Source organism: Girardinichthys multiradiatus, chromosome 5, assembly GCF_021462225.1.
Source record: "Girardinichthys multiradiatus isolate DD_20200921_A chromosome 5, DD_fGirMul_XY1, whole genome shotgun sequence".
Lineage (NCBI taxonomy): Eukaryota > Metazoa > Chordata > Actinopteri > Cyprinodontiformes > Goodeidae > Girardinichthys > Girardinichthys multiradiatus.
In genome coordinates, this window is record NC_061798.1 from 52774018 (window position 1) to 52791112 (window position 17095).

The 17095-nt window shown below is 45.6% G+C and overlaps 1 protein-coding gene across 3 annotated transcripts in view; it reads right to left on the reverse strand.

Moving 5' to 3' along the window:
• Positions 1-959: 959 nt before the first annotated feature.
• LOC124868394 (echinoderm microtubule-associated protein-like 6) overlaps positions 960-17095 on the reverse strand; it is a 57465-nt gene continuing 41329 nt past the window's right edge. For 2 of the 3 annotated variants that reach the window (XM_047365615.1, XM_047365616.1), the window contains exons 26-43: positions 16799-17000; positions 16379-16505; positions 16225-16303; positions 16021-16150; positions 15842-15940; positions 13335-13355; positions 13223-13237; positions 6901-7074; positions 6474-6682; positions 6206-6363; positions 5633-5747; positions 5301-5489; positions 5054-5226; positions 4801-4963; positions 4605-4708; positions 2514-2667; positions 2329-2429; positions 960-2041 (exon numbers count right to left, since the gene is read on the reverse strand). In XM_047365615.1, the coding sequence (XP_047221571.1) occupies positions 2017-2041; positions 2329-2429; positions 2514-2667; positions 4605-4708; positions 4801-4963; positions 5054-5226; positions 5301-5489; positions 5633-5747; positions 6206-6363; positions 6474-6682; positions 6901-7074; positions 13223-13237; positions 13335-13355; positions 15842-15940; positions 16021-16150; positions 16225-16303; positions 16379-16505; positions 16799-17000 (2238 nt within the window). In that variant the 3' untranslated portion in view covers positions 960-2016. The remainder of the gene's footprint in view (positions 2042-2328; positions 2430-2513; positions 2668-4604; positions 4709-4800; positions 4964-5053; positions 5227-5300; positions 5490-5632; positions 5748-6205; positions 6364-6473; positions 6683-6900; positions 7075-13222; positions 13238-13334; positions 13356-15841; positions 15941-16020; positions 16151-16224; positions 16304-16378; positions 16506-16798; positions 17001-17095) is intronic. The other variant, XM_047365617.1, reaches the window with a different exon arrangement.

A 17095-nucleotide genomic window follows, 5' to 3' on the forward strand; every position in this document is an offset into this window, starting at 1 on the left:
TCTGGAACCCATCTCCTCGAGAGGGGTTGGACTCTCTTCTAATCTGGAGTGGCCCACGGGAGAGGCAGCGGGCTGGGGTGGGTTTGCTTGTTTCCCCCCAGCTCAGCTGTCTCGTGTTGGGGTTTACCCCAGTGCATGAGAAGGTTGCGTCCTTGCGCCTTCGGGTTTGGGACAGGTCTCTAGGGACAGGTCGTTTCTGCCTACGGGCCGAGTGGTAGTGCAGAGTACCCGGCCTTCTGTTCCCTGTTGGGAGTGCTGCATAGTGCCCCTCCTGGGGACTCCATTATTCTGCTGGAGGACTTCAAAGCCCACGTGGGGAACAAAAGTGTGATCTGTGGAGGAGTTGAAATAATCCCGTCTGGATGATGTCTGAAGCGGATCATTTTCTGTGGTGCTGAGGGGTCAGAGACCCAGAATGAAACCCAGAAGAGCCCGGTACCAGAACTGAGCAACATCCCATGCTGTCTGTATAGCCAAGGCTGTCTATAATTTGGAAGCTGAGGGATCAGAGATAATCCAGAATAAATTCAAACTTTTGTAGCGAGTTGTTGTTGGTAAAATTATGATGACATTTATTTTAAGTAGACATGTGTCTGGTTCAGAAACTAACCCTGGAAGCTGAAGACCCTCATAACCCAAGGATCTGCCTCTCATTCTACCTTTAGAACTAGGAACCTCCAAACCTGCAGTCTGGGAGCCAATAGGGAGACGTAGTCCCTGATCTGATGAGACCTCCTGGATGGAGGAGCAGTGCTTCTACTCTGAGCTTCCCCAGGTGATGGATCTCCACACCATATTGCTACTGCATAGCTTAGAAGAATCTCATTTCAGCTGCTTGTTTCTGTGAGTCAGGATCGATAAATAAGGAGCTTCTGTTTTTGACTCAGCTCCTTCTCCAGGACAGCCTGAACGTGCTGACCACCAGTCATAAAACCAGTTCATAAAACAACAGACACAAAGAGGATGATACTGGGTTTTATTTGTTCTTCTCTAACTCTTCATTAGTTAAAAGTTTCCAACCTGAGTCCTCTGACCCGGAAATGGTTCCTTCACACCTTCTGGGATCATTCAGGAAGCATGAAGGTAAATTATAATGAACAACAAACCTAAACTAAAACTGACCACATAAACATCAACTTCTTTGTCCTTTAGACTGTTTCCAGGTTTAAGTTTCAATTTTAAACAGCTTAGCTAAAACTCCGTCTTCCTGGTTTATTTTCTGCAGCTATTTTAAAGAGGTACCAGGTCTGACCCGTTCACAGAGCTGGACCTCAGCAGTGCTACATGAGGCGGAGTTGGATCAGACGTTTGGTTCTTCAGTTTTAAACAGATTCGCTCTAAATCATGTCATTATTTTCCTTTACGTCATCAGGCAGCATTTTGTTTTAGCGAAAACAGCGCCACCATGTGGCTGAAAACGTCATCTACACAAACAGAGAAGTATTTTAACATCTATTTTTCTGCCCAGATAATATTTTTTCAGTGTTCAGAGGTAGAAATCTTTGAAACTGGTTTCTACAGATGGACTCGTGTACTTTTTAACAACTGGGAACTGGATCCATCTTCCTCTTTTTGACTTCAGTGCAGTGAACTGCATCATCATCATCATCATCATCATCATCATCATCATCATCATCATCATCATTACATGACACAAACACAACAACAGCATCAACATGTTTAAAAGCCCTAAAAGATTATAGCACCACAAGTAAAATAAAACTATATCAAATGTTTGGTCAGAGATTTTTAAAAAGGCACAACTGACACAAAAACACACCACATCACACAGCTACATGCTGTTGGAGATCCTCCAAAATCTACAAACTACACAACAATGTCCTCATTTTCATCGGGTGCATCTGAATGTGCAAGACGAGTCCTGCTAGGCATGACCTTTCGACCCTCCGTCTGCAGCAGGAAACTGCTCCCAGGTCTGCAGCTTGATGTCAGACTTCTGGTCCTTGCAGGAACGATGCACAACAGCAGAGGAGGAGGAGGATTCTTCCAGAAACATCACTGGCATTTCCACACAAACAGGCTGCAGAGAAAAAGAACAGTGATGAGTTTCCAGATGGCCTCCAGGAGATGTTGTTTCCTCCTGCAGGGTTTCAGAACTTGCAGAAAACAGAGCTTCTTCTGGTGACTGCAGCCGTGCCCCCACAACCATTGCCATTGGGCTTAAAGGTAGAGCTGAAGCACAGCAGAGAGGGAGGGGAAGAGCCTGAAGGTTCTGCTTTAATAGGCTTCGTGTTGAGAACATTTCAGTAGATGAATAAGGAATACTCTGACAGACACGGATACAGCTGGTTAAGGTTCAGTTCTGACCTGCAGTCGCTACCTCCGGCGCTGATGACGTATTTATCATCACAGGAGAAACGGATGTTGGTGACATGAGCCGAGTGACCGAAGTAACGCTTGTGCTTTGCCTGGAGGACAATGAGAGAGAGGACAGGAGGTGAACCGGTTTCAAGCGGATATACAACACTTTTCAGTCAGCTTCATTTTCTTACAAATTTTTCAGGGCAGGGGAAATCAAAGAGTTTGATTAGGCCAAAGTCGTCTCCAGTCACCAGGTTAAGGCCGGCGTGGGAAACACAAGCACAGGTAACGTCAGCCTTGTCGGCGTTCCGAGGCCAAATGCCGAGAACTTCATCACCAAAGATGCTGGAGATACAAAAGAAAACTCAAACTTTCAGAACCTGAAGGATCTGCAGCCTGGTTAAACATTAAAACATCCGTTTTGGTCCTGAATTTCTTCAGTAAAAGAAGCGCTTGGTATCATGGAGAAAACAGAGTGATGTCAGAACAAACAGGAGATCTTTGGTCGGCGTGAACAACCAGGCCAACAGGACGGTTTGTCTTTCATACACATCTGAACTCTACCATGTTTTCCCATTATCCTTTTAATGGTCTTGTGATTCCTAAATATGAACACTGATCATGGTTCATGCTGAAAGGTTTTATTTGAGCGCTTATTTCTAGAGGTCCCCATTTAAAAAACCAAAGAAATGTTAATAGAGTTTAGAAAGAGGCCTCCACTGTGTCCTCCTGTTTTTCTCCATGAAACATTGCAAATACCTTGGTACCGTTACTGACAGCCACTGGACCTTTGAGGCTCATACCGACCCAGTCTGTGCTAAGGCTCAAGTTTTACTGTTGATATAAAATGTTTCCCTCCTGTTCTACTGAGTCAGTTTTAATCTTTTCTGTTATTTGTTGTAAAGAGGGCTGCACGGTGGTGCAGTTGGTAGCACTGTTGCCTTGCAGCAAGAAGGTCCTGGGTTCGATTCCCATCCGGGGTCTTTCTGCATGGAGTTTGCATGTTCTCCCTGTGCATGCGTGGGTTCTCACCAGGTACTCTGGCTTCCTCCCACAGTCCAAAGACATGCCTGTTAGGTTAATTGGTAACTCTAAATTTCCCTGGTTGTTTGTGTGTTGCCCTGCGATGGACTGGCGACCTGTCCAGGGTGACCCTGATGAACTGGCGACCTATCCAGGGTGACCCTGATGAACTGGCGACCTGTCCAGGGTGACCCTGATGAACTGGCGACCTGTCCAGGGTGACCCTGATGAACTGGCGACCTGTCCAGGGTGACCCTGATGAACTGGCGACCTGTCCAGGGTGACCCTGATGGACTGGCGACCTGTCCAGGGTGACCCTGATGTACTGGCGACCTGTCCAGGGTGACCCTGATGAACTGGCGACCTGTCCAGGGTGACCCTGATGGACTGGCGACCTGTCCAGGGTGACCCTGATGTACTGGCGACCTATCCAGGGTGACCCTGATGGACTGGCGACCTATCCAGGGTGACCCTGATGAACTGGCGACCTGTCCAGGGTGACCCTGATGAACTGGCGACCTGTCCAGGGTGACCCTGATGAACTGGCGACCTGTCCAGGGTGACCCTGATGGACTGAACCCTGCCTCTTGCCCATAGACTGCTGGAGATAGGCACCAGCTTCCCTGCGACCCACTAAGGAATAAGCGGTAGAAGATGACTGACTGACTGTTGTAAAGATGTCCAGAATAATTATAGAGATAAGTCTTGAAGAGCTCACTGGGTTCTACAGAACCTGAGTCATGAGGAAGGTCACAGCTGTCCTTACTGACCCGAAGCATCCTCTTCATCATAGCTACAGGTTGCTGTCACCTGCTCACAGATACATGGTGCTAAAGTGCAAATTCATTTGACCCAGTTACTGTCATAGTTTGACCCGATAGAGACTTTAGCAGCTCTGGAGAACTGTGTGGACTTCAGACACCATGAACAGTTGTTTTAAGTTGTACAATGTTCAGTGCTGGTGTCACGGACCTATCTCTTTCAGACGTGTGTTTTCTAGGAAAGCGGGTCAGTGGGTTTAAGGTATTCGGATGTGGAAGAAGAACAAACCAACAATTTAAGATCTTGTGTGCCAAAAAAGAGAGTTGTGGTTCTTTTACTTTAGGAAGAACCATGGAGAACCTTGAGTTTCTGAAATGTTCTCAGATTTGGACCAGGACTGGATCAGAGACCAGGCCTTTTAACTACAGGCACCTGATGGACAGAACTGTTACTAATCCAGCGAAGAGTGTGTTTCCCAACACTGGTGCCAGTCATACCTGGTCCAGGTTGCCCAGGTGATCCTTTCAATGGTGGGCAGCTCTGTGACCATTTTCCCTGAGGGGACTTCATGGACCTGACGAGTGTAGGTGCTGGTGGACACCTGAGAATATGACGCACATATCAACTGTTAGAGGTTGCAGCAGCAGCCGAGATCAGTCAAACTCAAACATCAAAACGTTTAAACCGGGTCACCTGGATGTGTTTGCTGTCAGCAGAAAAGTCGGTGTGGATGACGAAGCCAGGGATGTCCTTACAGTACCCAATTCGATTCAGCGACGGGCCGAGAGTAAGGTCATAGAAATCTATAGCACTTTCTACAGAGCCCACCGCCAGGTACCGGTTGTCTGGACTGAACCTGGACCCAAAGAAGCTTCAGATGTTCACAGATACCACACAGAGGAATTTAGCACTGATGTACTTCGTTACTGTGGTGATGAAAGTGTACCGAATATCCTGGATGGAGCCACTGCGGTCTCTCTTTTTGCCCCAGACGGTGAGTGAGTTCACCAGCAGCACAATGAACTCGCCGTTCTCCATGCCAATGGAAACCATCTCCCCATTGGGGCTGTAGGATGTACACTTGGCAGGATGACCCAAACTCACCTTGTTCAGGAGTTTCTAAAGCAGAAACCCAAATTAATGTTTGGACCACATGAGGTTGGAAGGCTAGACTGGACCCTGGAGTTCAGTACCTTGTCAGCCAGGTCCCATATGCGGATGGTCCCATCATCACTGGCAGAGATGAAGACATCTTTGAAAGGGTGCGTTGCTAAACCCCAGATTCCTCCCTTAGTGTGACCATTGATCATGGTGTTGGAAGCAGCATTCTTTTCTCCAACCTCTATGATCTCCCCATCTTTGGTTCCCACCAGAAGTTTACCCTGTAACAGAGACATGTCAGGAAGGAATGGAAGTTAAATAAAATTAGGACCTTTCATTGAACATGGAGATTTTGACAAAGAAGAGGCTGTCATTATAATCTTAACACCACCTGTGGATCAGAAGCAGTGTGTGTGGGCCTTACCTTCCCTCTGCAGACGGATCGGACGTTCTCTACTGGCTGACCGGTCTCCAGCTGAAACGCTCTGCAGCGCTTCATCTCCTGGTCCCAAAGCTTCACAGCTCCCCCCTCTTTAGTCCTGGGAATTACCAACAAACACCCTGATGTACTACAAAATCCACTTCTCTGGAGACCAACTAAGTCTTCTGAATAAAAGATGTGGCCTTCAACCAGAAATCTCACATCCTACACCGATACAGGCAGAAAGCCAAAATCACTCAAAGCTGGATCCCAGAATGATGGGAATGAAGATAAAGTGGGCTAATTCTAGGTTCTTGGAGGTGTTTGGTTCTTCTAAAGCATCTACAGAAAGTGCAGGGATCTTGTCAAAAGACCAGAATTAAATCAAACAGAACATTCAGGTGCAAACATTAGTCTCTTGAGGTACACCTGCCCCTTAAGCCTTCGGTGAAACAAGAAGATCTACACAACAACTGATACAGACATATCTAAAACAAAGTTATGATAACCTTCAGACAGGGAAAATCTAAGTCTTAGTACGCTGACTAGGGTTCTAAGGTGAGTCAAATTACTTACGGCCTTTCCTTCCCTCCAGTAACGATGAGTCCATCCCTCAATGTGGTGTACATGGTGAAGACGGGACCGCTGTGCGCTTTCGCCACTACCCGAACTAGGAAGTGTTCCCTCCAGACGTACACATCTCCATTTATTGCACCAGTGAAAGTCAAGTTGTTCTAAGAGAAAAACATTGATTCACTCAGAGACTAGGAGTAACTAAAAATAATGGAAGCAGCTAAAAGTTAGTAGACATATACTGTAAAGATTATATAGAGCCAGGACTTACAGCACCAAAGGCGACAGACAGCATGGTCTGCATGCGGCCATCTTCCACTGAGCCAATTACACCTTTCTTATACACGAGGGAACCACCAACCAGTGTCCAGAACTTGATGTGTTTGATTCCCACCGATACAAACTGGGTGTCAGAGTCCGGTCTAAACTCCACCACAAAGATTCGCTCAGCATGGCCACCTTTACTGGTCACTTTAGTGCCTATCGTGGAGGTAAAGAATAACCTGATCCTTTGTGGTACATACGCAGCAGAAAGCAAAGAGAAACCTTTCACTTCTTCAACAGATGAAATGGTTTAAGTAGATTCATACTGCAGTTCTGTGCTTTCAGATATATCAGTGTCAAATAAGACTCTTGGTCCTTGATAGCACAGTGATGTTTCCATGTTTCTACCAGAGTCTCTTTTCTTCAGAACCTACCTTCTTGCCATCTCCACACTGTGATGGTATGCTCAGGTTCCACACCCACCGACAGCAGCAGCTTCCCTGTTGCACTAAAGTGGATGTAACCAACGCCTTTAGAATGGGAACATCGCAGGATGGAAAGAGTCTGCTTGGTCATTGCATCCCACACATGGATGGATGGAGCAAGGCCTGTGAGAAGACACCAGAGCCAGACAAAACGCTAAAGTCAGAACCTGTAGAACAGTTACTCCTGAGGCACAGAGGTTGTTTGAGTCAAGGAACTACACAATTCAGAAGGCCCAGAAAGACATAAGCTTTCCTGAAGCTCTGAAAAACATTCCAAATGCTTTCAGGCTGGCTGTTAGGGAAATAACCAGGTACCAAGGTAATAGACCTTCTGGTTACCTTCCTCATAATTTTAGAAGGTCAATAATCAAAGTCATGGGTCACAGGATATTGGTACCAATACTTAATGACCTAACCATCAGGTAGTTGAGGTGGTCCAGGTCATCTCACTTCCTTTTAGCTTGTTGCAAAGGGTGGAACTGTTTGCTGTTGTTGATTTCCTCAGTTTGATCTAATTTCTCTTTACAGTGAAACTTCTAGGATCATCTAATAACTTAGAACCTTTAACACCTTATTTTCTGCTGCTCACCATCATGTTTGGGAACACACAGGTCTCCTTTAGTGATAATGGTACATGCATTAAAGGTACTATTTTTGTAACTTTAGAATTGGAGGCCTGGCTCCAGGCTGTTGAAAACCAACAGATAGCATGCTGTCATTCAACCGCTGGCTGTCTAGGTGGTGTCCAGAAAACAATGTGGGCTACATTGATAACTGGCGAACATTTTGGGGAAAACCTGGTCTGATCCGGAGAGACGGCATCCATCCCACTTTGGATGGAGCAGCTCTTCTTTCTAGGAATCTGGCCGAATTTATTAGTTCTCCAGAACTCTGACAACCCAGGGTTCAGACCAGGAAGCAGGGTCATAGTTTAACACTCCTCTCTGCAGATTCTGTACTGCTACCCACCCATTACCCTATTAAGACAGTGTCTCGCCCACGGCCTAAATTGAATAGAAGGAGCAAATCATGCAAATCTCTTAAATATAAAAACAACTCAGACTGAACAGAAAAACAAAACAATTAAATGTGGCTTATTGAACATAAAATCTCTCTCTTTAAAGAATTTGTTGTTGTTAGTTAATGACTTGATTTGTGACAATCAGATTGATTTATTTTTTCTCACAGAAACCTGCCTACAGCAAGAGGATTACGTTACTATAAATGAGTCAACTCCTACTAATTATTAAAATTTTCAAATACCTCGAAATACTGGGCGAGGAGGAGGAGTAGCAACCATCTTTTAGTCAAATTTACTGATTAATCCAAGGTAAATTAAACCTACAACTCTTTTGAATATGTAACCCTTAGCTTTCCTCTTCCTAATTGTAAAGCACTAAAACTACTGCCGTTTCTTGTTTTGTACCGTCCACCAGGCCCTTATTCTAAATGTTTGAATCAATTCTGAGACTTCTTATCTGATTAAGGGTTAAATACAGATAAGGTCATTATGGTAGGACATTTTCACATTCATGTTGACGCTGAAAATGATAGCCTAAAGGTATCCTTTAACGCTACTTTAGGTTCCATTAGCTTTGCAAAAAACATCCACAGACCTCCCCACTCCTGTCCTCATACTCCGGACCTTGTGTTGACATATGGCATTGAGCAAAAATAAATAACAGTTTTTCCTCATAACCCTGTCCTGTCTGACCATTTTGTAATAACCTTTGAGTTTATTCTAACTGAATACTTCACCCCTAAAAGGAAATTTTATTATATAAGATCTTTATCAGACAATGCTGTAACAACCTTTAAACAATCTGTTCCATTTTTAATGGAACTTCTTTATTGGAACTTTATTTCAACTTGTATGTTAGACTCAATCCCAACCAAAATATCTAAGGAATAGTTCCCTTTGATTTCTGCTTCCCATTTTAAATATGATTAATCTATCCTTAGTAAATGGATCAGAACCACAGCTTTTAAAGTAGCTGTCATTTACTTAAGAAACCTTCTCTTGATCAAGACGATTTACTAAATTACAGACCTATATCCAATCTTCCATTCTTATCTAAAATTCTTGAGAAAATAGTTGCTAATCAAATGTGTGAACATTTATACAGCAATGACCTGTTTGAAGAGTTTCAGTCAGGTTTCAGAGCTCATCATAGCACTGAAACAGCTCTGCTGAAAGTCACTAATGATATTCTTATGGCCTCAGATAATGGACTTGTGTCTGTTCTGGTTCTGTTAGATCTCAGTGCTGCATTTGATCCAGTCGACCATAATATTCTCTTAGAAAGGCTGGAATATGCTGTAGGGATCAGGGGAACAGCACTAGGCTGGTTTAAATCTTATCTGTCTGACAGATTCCAGTTTGTTCATGTAAATGATAAATCATCTTTAAACTCCAGGGTTAATTGTGGAGTACCACAGGGTTCAGTTCTTGGGCCAATTTTCTTTACTATATATATGCTTCCAATAGGTCAAATTATTAGGCAGCATAGGATACATTTTCACTGTTACGCTGATGATACTCAGCTTTACTTATCCATAAATCTTGATGAGCCCAACCAGTTAGATAGACTACAAACATGTCTTGAAGATATAAAAACTTGGATGACTTTAAATTTTCTGCTTCTAAATTTAGACAAGACAGAAGTTGTCCTCTTTGGACTGGAGTCTTTAAAAAAGAAACTTCTTAGTCAATCACTTAACCTGGATGGCATTAAATTGACCTCTGCTAATAAAGTAAAAAACCTTGGTGTTATTTTTGACCAGGACATGTCATTTAAATCCCATATTAAACAGGTTTCTAGGATTTCCTTCTTTCATCTCCGGAACATTGCCAAAATTAGAAATATCCTGTCCAGGAGTGACGCTGAAAAACTAGTCCATGCATTTGTTACTTCAAGGCTGGACTATTGTAATTCTTTACTATCAGGATGTCCACAAAATGCAGTTAAAAGCCTTCAGCTGATTCAAAATGCTGCAGCAAGAGTTCTGATGAAAATTAAAAAGAGAGATCATATTTCTCCTATTTTAGCTTCCCTTCATTGGCTCCCTGTTAAATCCAGAATAGAATTTAAAATTCTCCTCCTCACATATAAAGCCCTTAATGATCTAGCTCCATCATACATCAGAGATCTGATTGGTCCATATGTTCCTAACAGAGCACTTTGTTCTCAGACTGCAGGTTTACTGGTGGTTCCTAGAGTCTCTAGAAGTAGAATGGGAGGCAGATCCTTTAGTTATCAGGCTCCTCTCCTGTGGAACCAGCTCCCAGTTTTAGTCCGTGAGGCAGACACCCTGTCTACTTTTAAGGCTAGACTTAAAACTTTCCTGACTCGAAGCAATGTGCTTGGTTTCCTGAGACTGAAAATTTACACCGAAACTGAACATGACTGCAGTGTCTGATGGCAAGAAAGTAAAACTTTATTTATAAAGCACCTGTCAAGATATGAAAATGAAAAGGTACTTCACAATAAAGTAATCTAGCCCAAGAGCCAATGATGCATAAAAAACCAAGAGAAACGAATAAAAAGCAGATATAAAAACGATATAAAAAAGATTTTTTATCAATTCAGTTTCAATTCAGCTTATTTATATAGCACCAATTAACAACACATGTTGTCTCAAGGTTCTTCACAACAGTCAGGTACATACATTCCAATTAATCCTAATCATTGAACAGTTCAGTCAGATTCAGTTATTTATTCAAATTGGATCAAAAGTTTTCTATCTAAGGAATAGCTTATATCAGGCTTTTAAAAAGAGACCACGGAGTCCACAAATCACAGGTTCTGTGTCCTTAGGTTTTCAGCTTAGTATGAAGAACCATCAGCACGCCCTGATCACAGGACCTCGGGGACCTGCCTGGGATGTACGGGTGCCTGTCTGTGGCGAGCTTCAGGATATAATGCATAGTTGCATTAAGACTGGAGTCACATGTGAAAAATGGAGGATTTTGTCAGACATCTGGCTGCAGTTTTCTGAAATACTAACAATCATTCTAGGATCAAATTGAATTCTATGTAACTGGCTTTGGATCAGTCTCTACGGCTGAACTGAATTGATTATATATTTTTGTACACTGGACTTTGTACATAAAGTGTCTTTAGGCAACATTTGATTGGAATTGGCGTAATAAAAATACCGGTAAACCGAACTGACTTGGTGGAGGTGGTCAGCGGTTAATGGTGTGCTTGGGTTTGTGCTGGGATGCGGTGCATCTGGAGGTTTCCAGGCTTGGGTCAAATAATGGTTTAGAAAATTCAACACTGGAATTTGAACAAGGATATGGTTTTCTTTACTGGTATTTCTAATCCTGATTCCCGATGTGCCTCCCAACAAACAAGCTCAGAGGACAGCAACTTAGACAGAAAACAAGGCAGCCTGAGAGGAACCAAGCAGCTAAAGAATCAAAGTCACACAAGCAGATAACATCTTTAACATGCAAGCATCTGTCAGTCAGTCATTGTCTACCGCTTATTCCATAGTGGGTCGAGGGGGAGCTGGTGCCTATCTCCAGCAGTCTATGGGCGAGAGGCGGGGTACACCCTGGACAGGTCGCCAGTCCATCGCAGGGCAACACACAAACAACCAAGCACACACTCATTCATACACCTAAGAGCAATTTAGAATGACCAATTAACCTAACAGGCATGTCTTTGGACTGTGGGAGGAAGCCAGAGTACCCGGTGAGAACCCACGCATGCACGGGGAGAACATGCAAACTCCATGCAGAAAGACCCCCGGTCGGGAATCGAACCCAGGACCTTCTTGCTGCAAGGCAACAGTGCTACCAACTGCGCCGCCGTGCAGCCCATGCAAGCATCTGTCCAAGAAATATTTCAGCAAACAAGAAATTTTAAGATTCACAGAACCAGGGAGAAAACAAGGAGACAGACTGGGAACTGTGGAGGGAACACACAAAATCTAGCAATTCAGGTGGAGAGAACAGCCAAAGCAAAGATCAAGAGGAAGACGAGATGAAGAATGAATGAGGAGTGGGCTGGGATGCAACAGAACCTGTAATGACAGTTTAACTAGAAACAGGAAGAGCAATGTTGCTTGAAGAAGTTGAGATGTATCAGCTCGGATCAGAACCGTCAGCAGATGAATTATTCAGTTCTTAAAGTTGTTTAGAGGAGTTTAACAGAACCAGCAGCTGCAGTTTGTACAACCTTTAAACACAGCTGAGGGAGATGAGGCAGCATGATAAACATCAGTCATTGTCTCCAGTAGCACCAACAGGAGCTGATCCACGCAACAGAACCTGACTGGTGTCCTCGGTCCAAACAGGGAGGAAATACAACTGATCCAATCCAGGCCCCAAAGAACTTGTGCACAACCACCAGTCAGTTTTACGACACACAGCACACACAGGGAACAATCAGGCCAGGCGTGCTACTTCAGCATGCTGCTAGGGGGCGCTAAGCTAGACTGTCTGGACTTCCTGACTGCCACCACCACCCTAATGTGGAGAAATACGAAAACACTCTTTACAGAACTTGATTCTGGTCAGATTCTGCCTGAACAGAAGCAGCTACTTTTGTCAGAGTTTAAAAGGAGTTTCCCCGTTATCGAGATGCATAATGGGTCAGAACAGTTCTAAGAAGTTGTCTCCTCCACAAAGAGAAACATTTGATTTTATGTTAAGAAATATGGACTCGGAGATGGAATGCGAAACTGGTTCTGGTTGGGTTCTGGCTGTTGTCAGGTTGGAGCAAGAAACTGGTTCTGGTAAGGTTTTGCTTGGTATCAGCTTAGAGCAGGAAACTACTGGGTCAGGCTGATAAAGGAGAAGGCTGCGGTTCAGAGGTGAAACCAGAACCATTTGGATGGCCGGTCTGCACTCAGCTCTTTATGGTAAAGAGACTGAAACTATTCAGAACCAGCAAGATGTTGAGAGTCCGATAATAAACTGGGTTTCCTGCTATCCATCTAGAGGGAACACCTCTCTTCTATCAAACATTCAGCACCGTGACCCAGTTCTAACTGAACCTCAAAGGCTAAAAGTAACTGAGGTCATGAGACTGAAAATATTCTGTTGGAATAAAACCTGGGAGTCTAAATAAAATGGTTCTGATTCATTGAAAACCCAGAACAAACTTCTAATAAATCAGAACTTTCTTCATCCAATTTACTGCAAACAGTGTTTTCAGTGAGTCCACATTAGAGCAGATTCAGTCTACGGCACTACGCAGGTTGAGGGGTGAGCCTAGACAGGTCGGACTCAATCCAGTTCCTAACAGCTGATACTCACCGGACACTTCGGTCTCTACGCACCGACAACAGGTTACACAGCAGAACAAACAGAATCATGGGTGTGAATGGTGCAACGATGAGCACAGTAAATAAGGTGAAGGCACGCTTACCTGGCAGGTCAGAGGCGTCACCTGGCGATGAGGTGAGGGGGGACAATGAGGAAGCAGTGGAGAAGAAAACAGGTGTGATGGGCCAAAGCAGCGAGTCATGCATGGAAGCAACATGCAGAGGAGCTAAGAACCTGCAGTCTGACTAAAACATCTACAGGAGGTGCTCTGAAGGTGTTCCACTGCTCTGCATCCTTACTGGACCTGTTGTAAAGCTGGGCCCTAGCATAAACTGGGGACCCGTCCGGGATCAACTCCCGATTCTTATTCTGACTCCACAGGTGAGGCCGGTTCACACAGACAAGCTGATCCAGACTCCTGAACCTCCACTCCAAGGCCATTGAAGATCCTGAGGGACCTACTAAAAAGCTTTAACACCAGAAAGGACCAAAAAGGACCCAACCTGAAAGAATCTGACCTGAAAGAACCTCATCAGAAAAAGATGGATCTGAAAGAACCTGACCTGAAGATCCTAATCTGCAACATGACCTAAACTCTCCAGAACCCCTGAAAAGGCCTTACCAGGGAGGTTTAAGAGTGTGACTCCCCTATAGTTGGAACACACTCTACGGTCCCCATTTTTGTATAGGGGGACCACCACCCGGTCTGCCAATTCAGTGGAACTACCCCCGATGTCCACGCGATGCTGCAGAGTCACATTAACTGACACAACCCTACAACATCCAGGGTCTTAAGGAACTCCAGGCAAATCTCATCCACACCCTGGGCCTTACCACTCAGGAGCTGTTTAATCACGTCGGTGACCTCATCACCAGAGAGCCGCCCCAAGGTCCCCAGGCTCCGTTTCCTCAGTGGAAGACATGTCGGTGGGACTGAGGAGGTCTTTGAAGTACTCTGCCCACCGACCCACAACGTCCCGAGTTGAGGTCAGCAGCACACCCTCCCCACTGTATAGTGTTGGTGGTGTACCTCTTCCCCCACAGGCCAAAAAGACCCTATAGGACTCCTTCTTCAGCCTGCTGCAATCCTCGAACCCGATTGCAGCAGCGACAGGCACCAACAACCTTGCAACCACAGCTCCGGTAAGCCGCCTTGGCAATGGAGGCGCGGAGCATGGCCAACTTGGACTCAACGTCCCCCACCTTCCCCTGAACGTGTTTGAAGCTCTCCCGGAAGTGGGAGTTGAAGCTCTTCCTCACAGGAGACTCCACACGGCATTCCCAGCAGACCCTCAAGATTTGTTTGGGTCTGCCTGGTCTGACCGGCATCCTCCCCCACCATCGGAACAAGCTCTTCACCAGGTAGTGGTCAGTGGAAAGCTCCGCTCCCTTCTTCACCCGAGAGTCCAAGACATGCGGCTGCGGAGCACATATGGACACCTTTATGCTTGAACATGGTGTTAGTTATGGACAATCCATGATGAGCACAGAAGTCCAATAACAAATCACCACTCGGGTTCAGAACAAGAGGGCCATTCCTCCCAACCTCACCCTTCCAGGTCTCACTGTGATTGCCAATGTGAGCGTTGAAGTTCCCCAGCAGAACAAGGAAGTCCCCCGGAGGGGCGCTCTCCAACACCCTCTCCAAGGACTCCAAAAAGGGTGGGTAGGCTGAACTGCTGTTTGGTGCATAAGCACAAACGACAGTCAGAACCCGTCCCCCTACCTGTAGGCAGAAGGAGGCTACCCTCTTGTCTACCGGGATGAACCCCAACGTACAGGCGCCGAGATGGGGGGGCAACAAGTATGCCCACCCCAGCTCGCCGCCTCTCGCCAAGGGTAACTCCAGAGTGGAAGTGTCCAACCCCTCTCCAGGAGACTGGTTCCAGAGCCAGAGCTGTGCGTCGAGGTGGACCCAACTATTTCTAGCCGGAACCTCTCTGCCTCGCACACCAACTCAGGCTCCTTCCCCACCAGAAAGGTGACATTCCACGTCACAAGAGCCAGCTTCTGCAGCCGAGGATCAGACCGCCAAGGTCTTCGCCTTCGGCTGGCACCCATACCATAGAGATTTTATTGATCATGTCCTAAAACCTGCGCAGGTTCAGGACCAAATGGACTAGTAAGTCTGAGTATTTTATCAGAGACAGAATGTGAAACCAAAACAAATGAGGGATGACATCGTTGCTTTTTCTCTTCAGACAACATGTTCATTCAGCGGTTTGTTCAGGTTTGCTGCAGAAGCCCGATGTTCTCAGGTTCTTCCAAAAGTTCTGTTTAAAACTCCTAATAGTAATTTAAGGGGACTTTCTGATGGAACCAGCAGATGATATTAATGCTGTCATTAGGATGGGTACTGATGGAAACTGATTTCCAGGACTCATCTAGAACAAGAGATTCAGGTTTTCAGATCTTTCAAAAATGAATCTGCAGAACAGTTGAGTTGTAGACCCAAGCTGAGAAATACGGAACCAAAATCTGCATGAAATCAACGCATTGACAGCGATCATCTCTGCAGGGGTTCAACATTCTGTTTGCTGCTTTCGCAGAGGCCTGACTGCAGGTAAGACCACATGAAGGTGAGGTACAGGGTTTTGGTCTTGGACTTACCGATCTGTCCAGTGGCGATGATGTTTTGGTACTTTGGGTGCTGGTTGACCGTCAGACAGAGAATGTCATCAGTGTGTTCCAGGTAGAAACTCTGAGTTCCTGTCAGGACAGGAAGTAGGAAGTGTGACCTCATAAGCAACACCGGGTAATGACTGATGGTAACTGATGGTTCTACGAACCGGCGGACAGGTTCTGGATGACCACGGCTGCGGCGGTATGGAAGATGATGTCCGCTCCGTCGTTGAGGTAGTGCAGGTTGTTGCGGCAGTCGAAGCCTCTGTAGCCGAAGACATGTTCCAGCAGAAGCTCCTAACAGACGCAGACAGCAGTTAGAGCTCAAGTCAGGACATGTTGGACATTATCAACACATGGCATGTACTGACCTCCACCACTTTCTTTTTCTTGATCACATTGTCCTTCAGCAGTTTATCGGGCAGGGGCACGGCCCGGCTCACAGGAGGCCTGAACAGGAAGAGCAGCGTTAACCACAAACTGCGCCTGAACTCGTCAGGAGGTCTAACGAGGCCTTCAGATTACCTCTCCTCCAAAGGAATCTCTCTGTGCTGCAGGTGTGGTTTGGTTCCTGACATGTTCCTGATGCTAACTGTGTAGATCTTGGTGACATAGTCGACCACCTTCTCCCGAGCCACATCACTGTCGTACCCTAAAATCCAGAAATGCATCAAATTACTGTTCTTCAGACAAATCTACTCACTCTGGATGGTGGTAACCTGGCCCTCGGGACTAAAGTGAAAGAGGTTGGTGTTGACCTTGACCAGGACTTTACCATTCTCATAAAACATTCTCATAAAACATCTAGAACCTAGAAAAAAAGAGTCCCCCTGAAGATCTGAGAGTAGAACCAGAGAACCATACGGGCCAGAAGGAGCCCCTGTTCAGTACGACCTCCTTCCTCCTCTGACGTCAGTCCAACCTTGATGTACCCTGTGATGTTACCTCCATCCTCCTCAGGGTCATCATCAGACTCCTCGCTGTCCACAGCTTTGCTCTCCTTGTGACCTGGCGGCTCTCTGGTCCAGATCATTAGCGCCGTGTCAGCTCCGCCCACAGACAGAAGGACGGTGTCGTCGTTGGACCAGCGCACGTTTGTCACGTTGGTGCTGTGACCCACGTACTTCTTAAACTTAGCAAACTGACCCTGGAAGAAGAGACTCAGGAGTTAAACAGAGATCCTTCAGAAAAAGCAGGAACATATCAGCTCAGTATTGTTTGTGGACTTCCAGCTCTGGACTC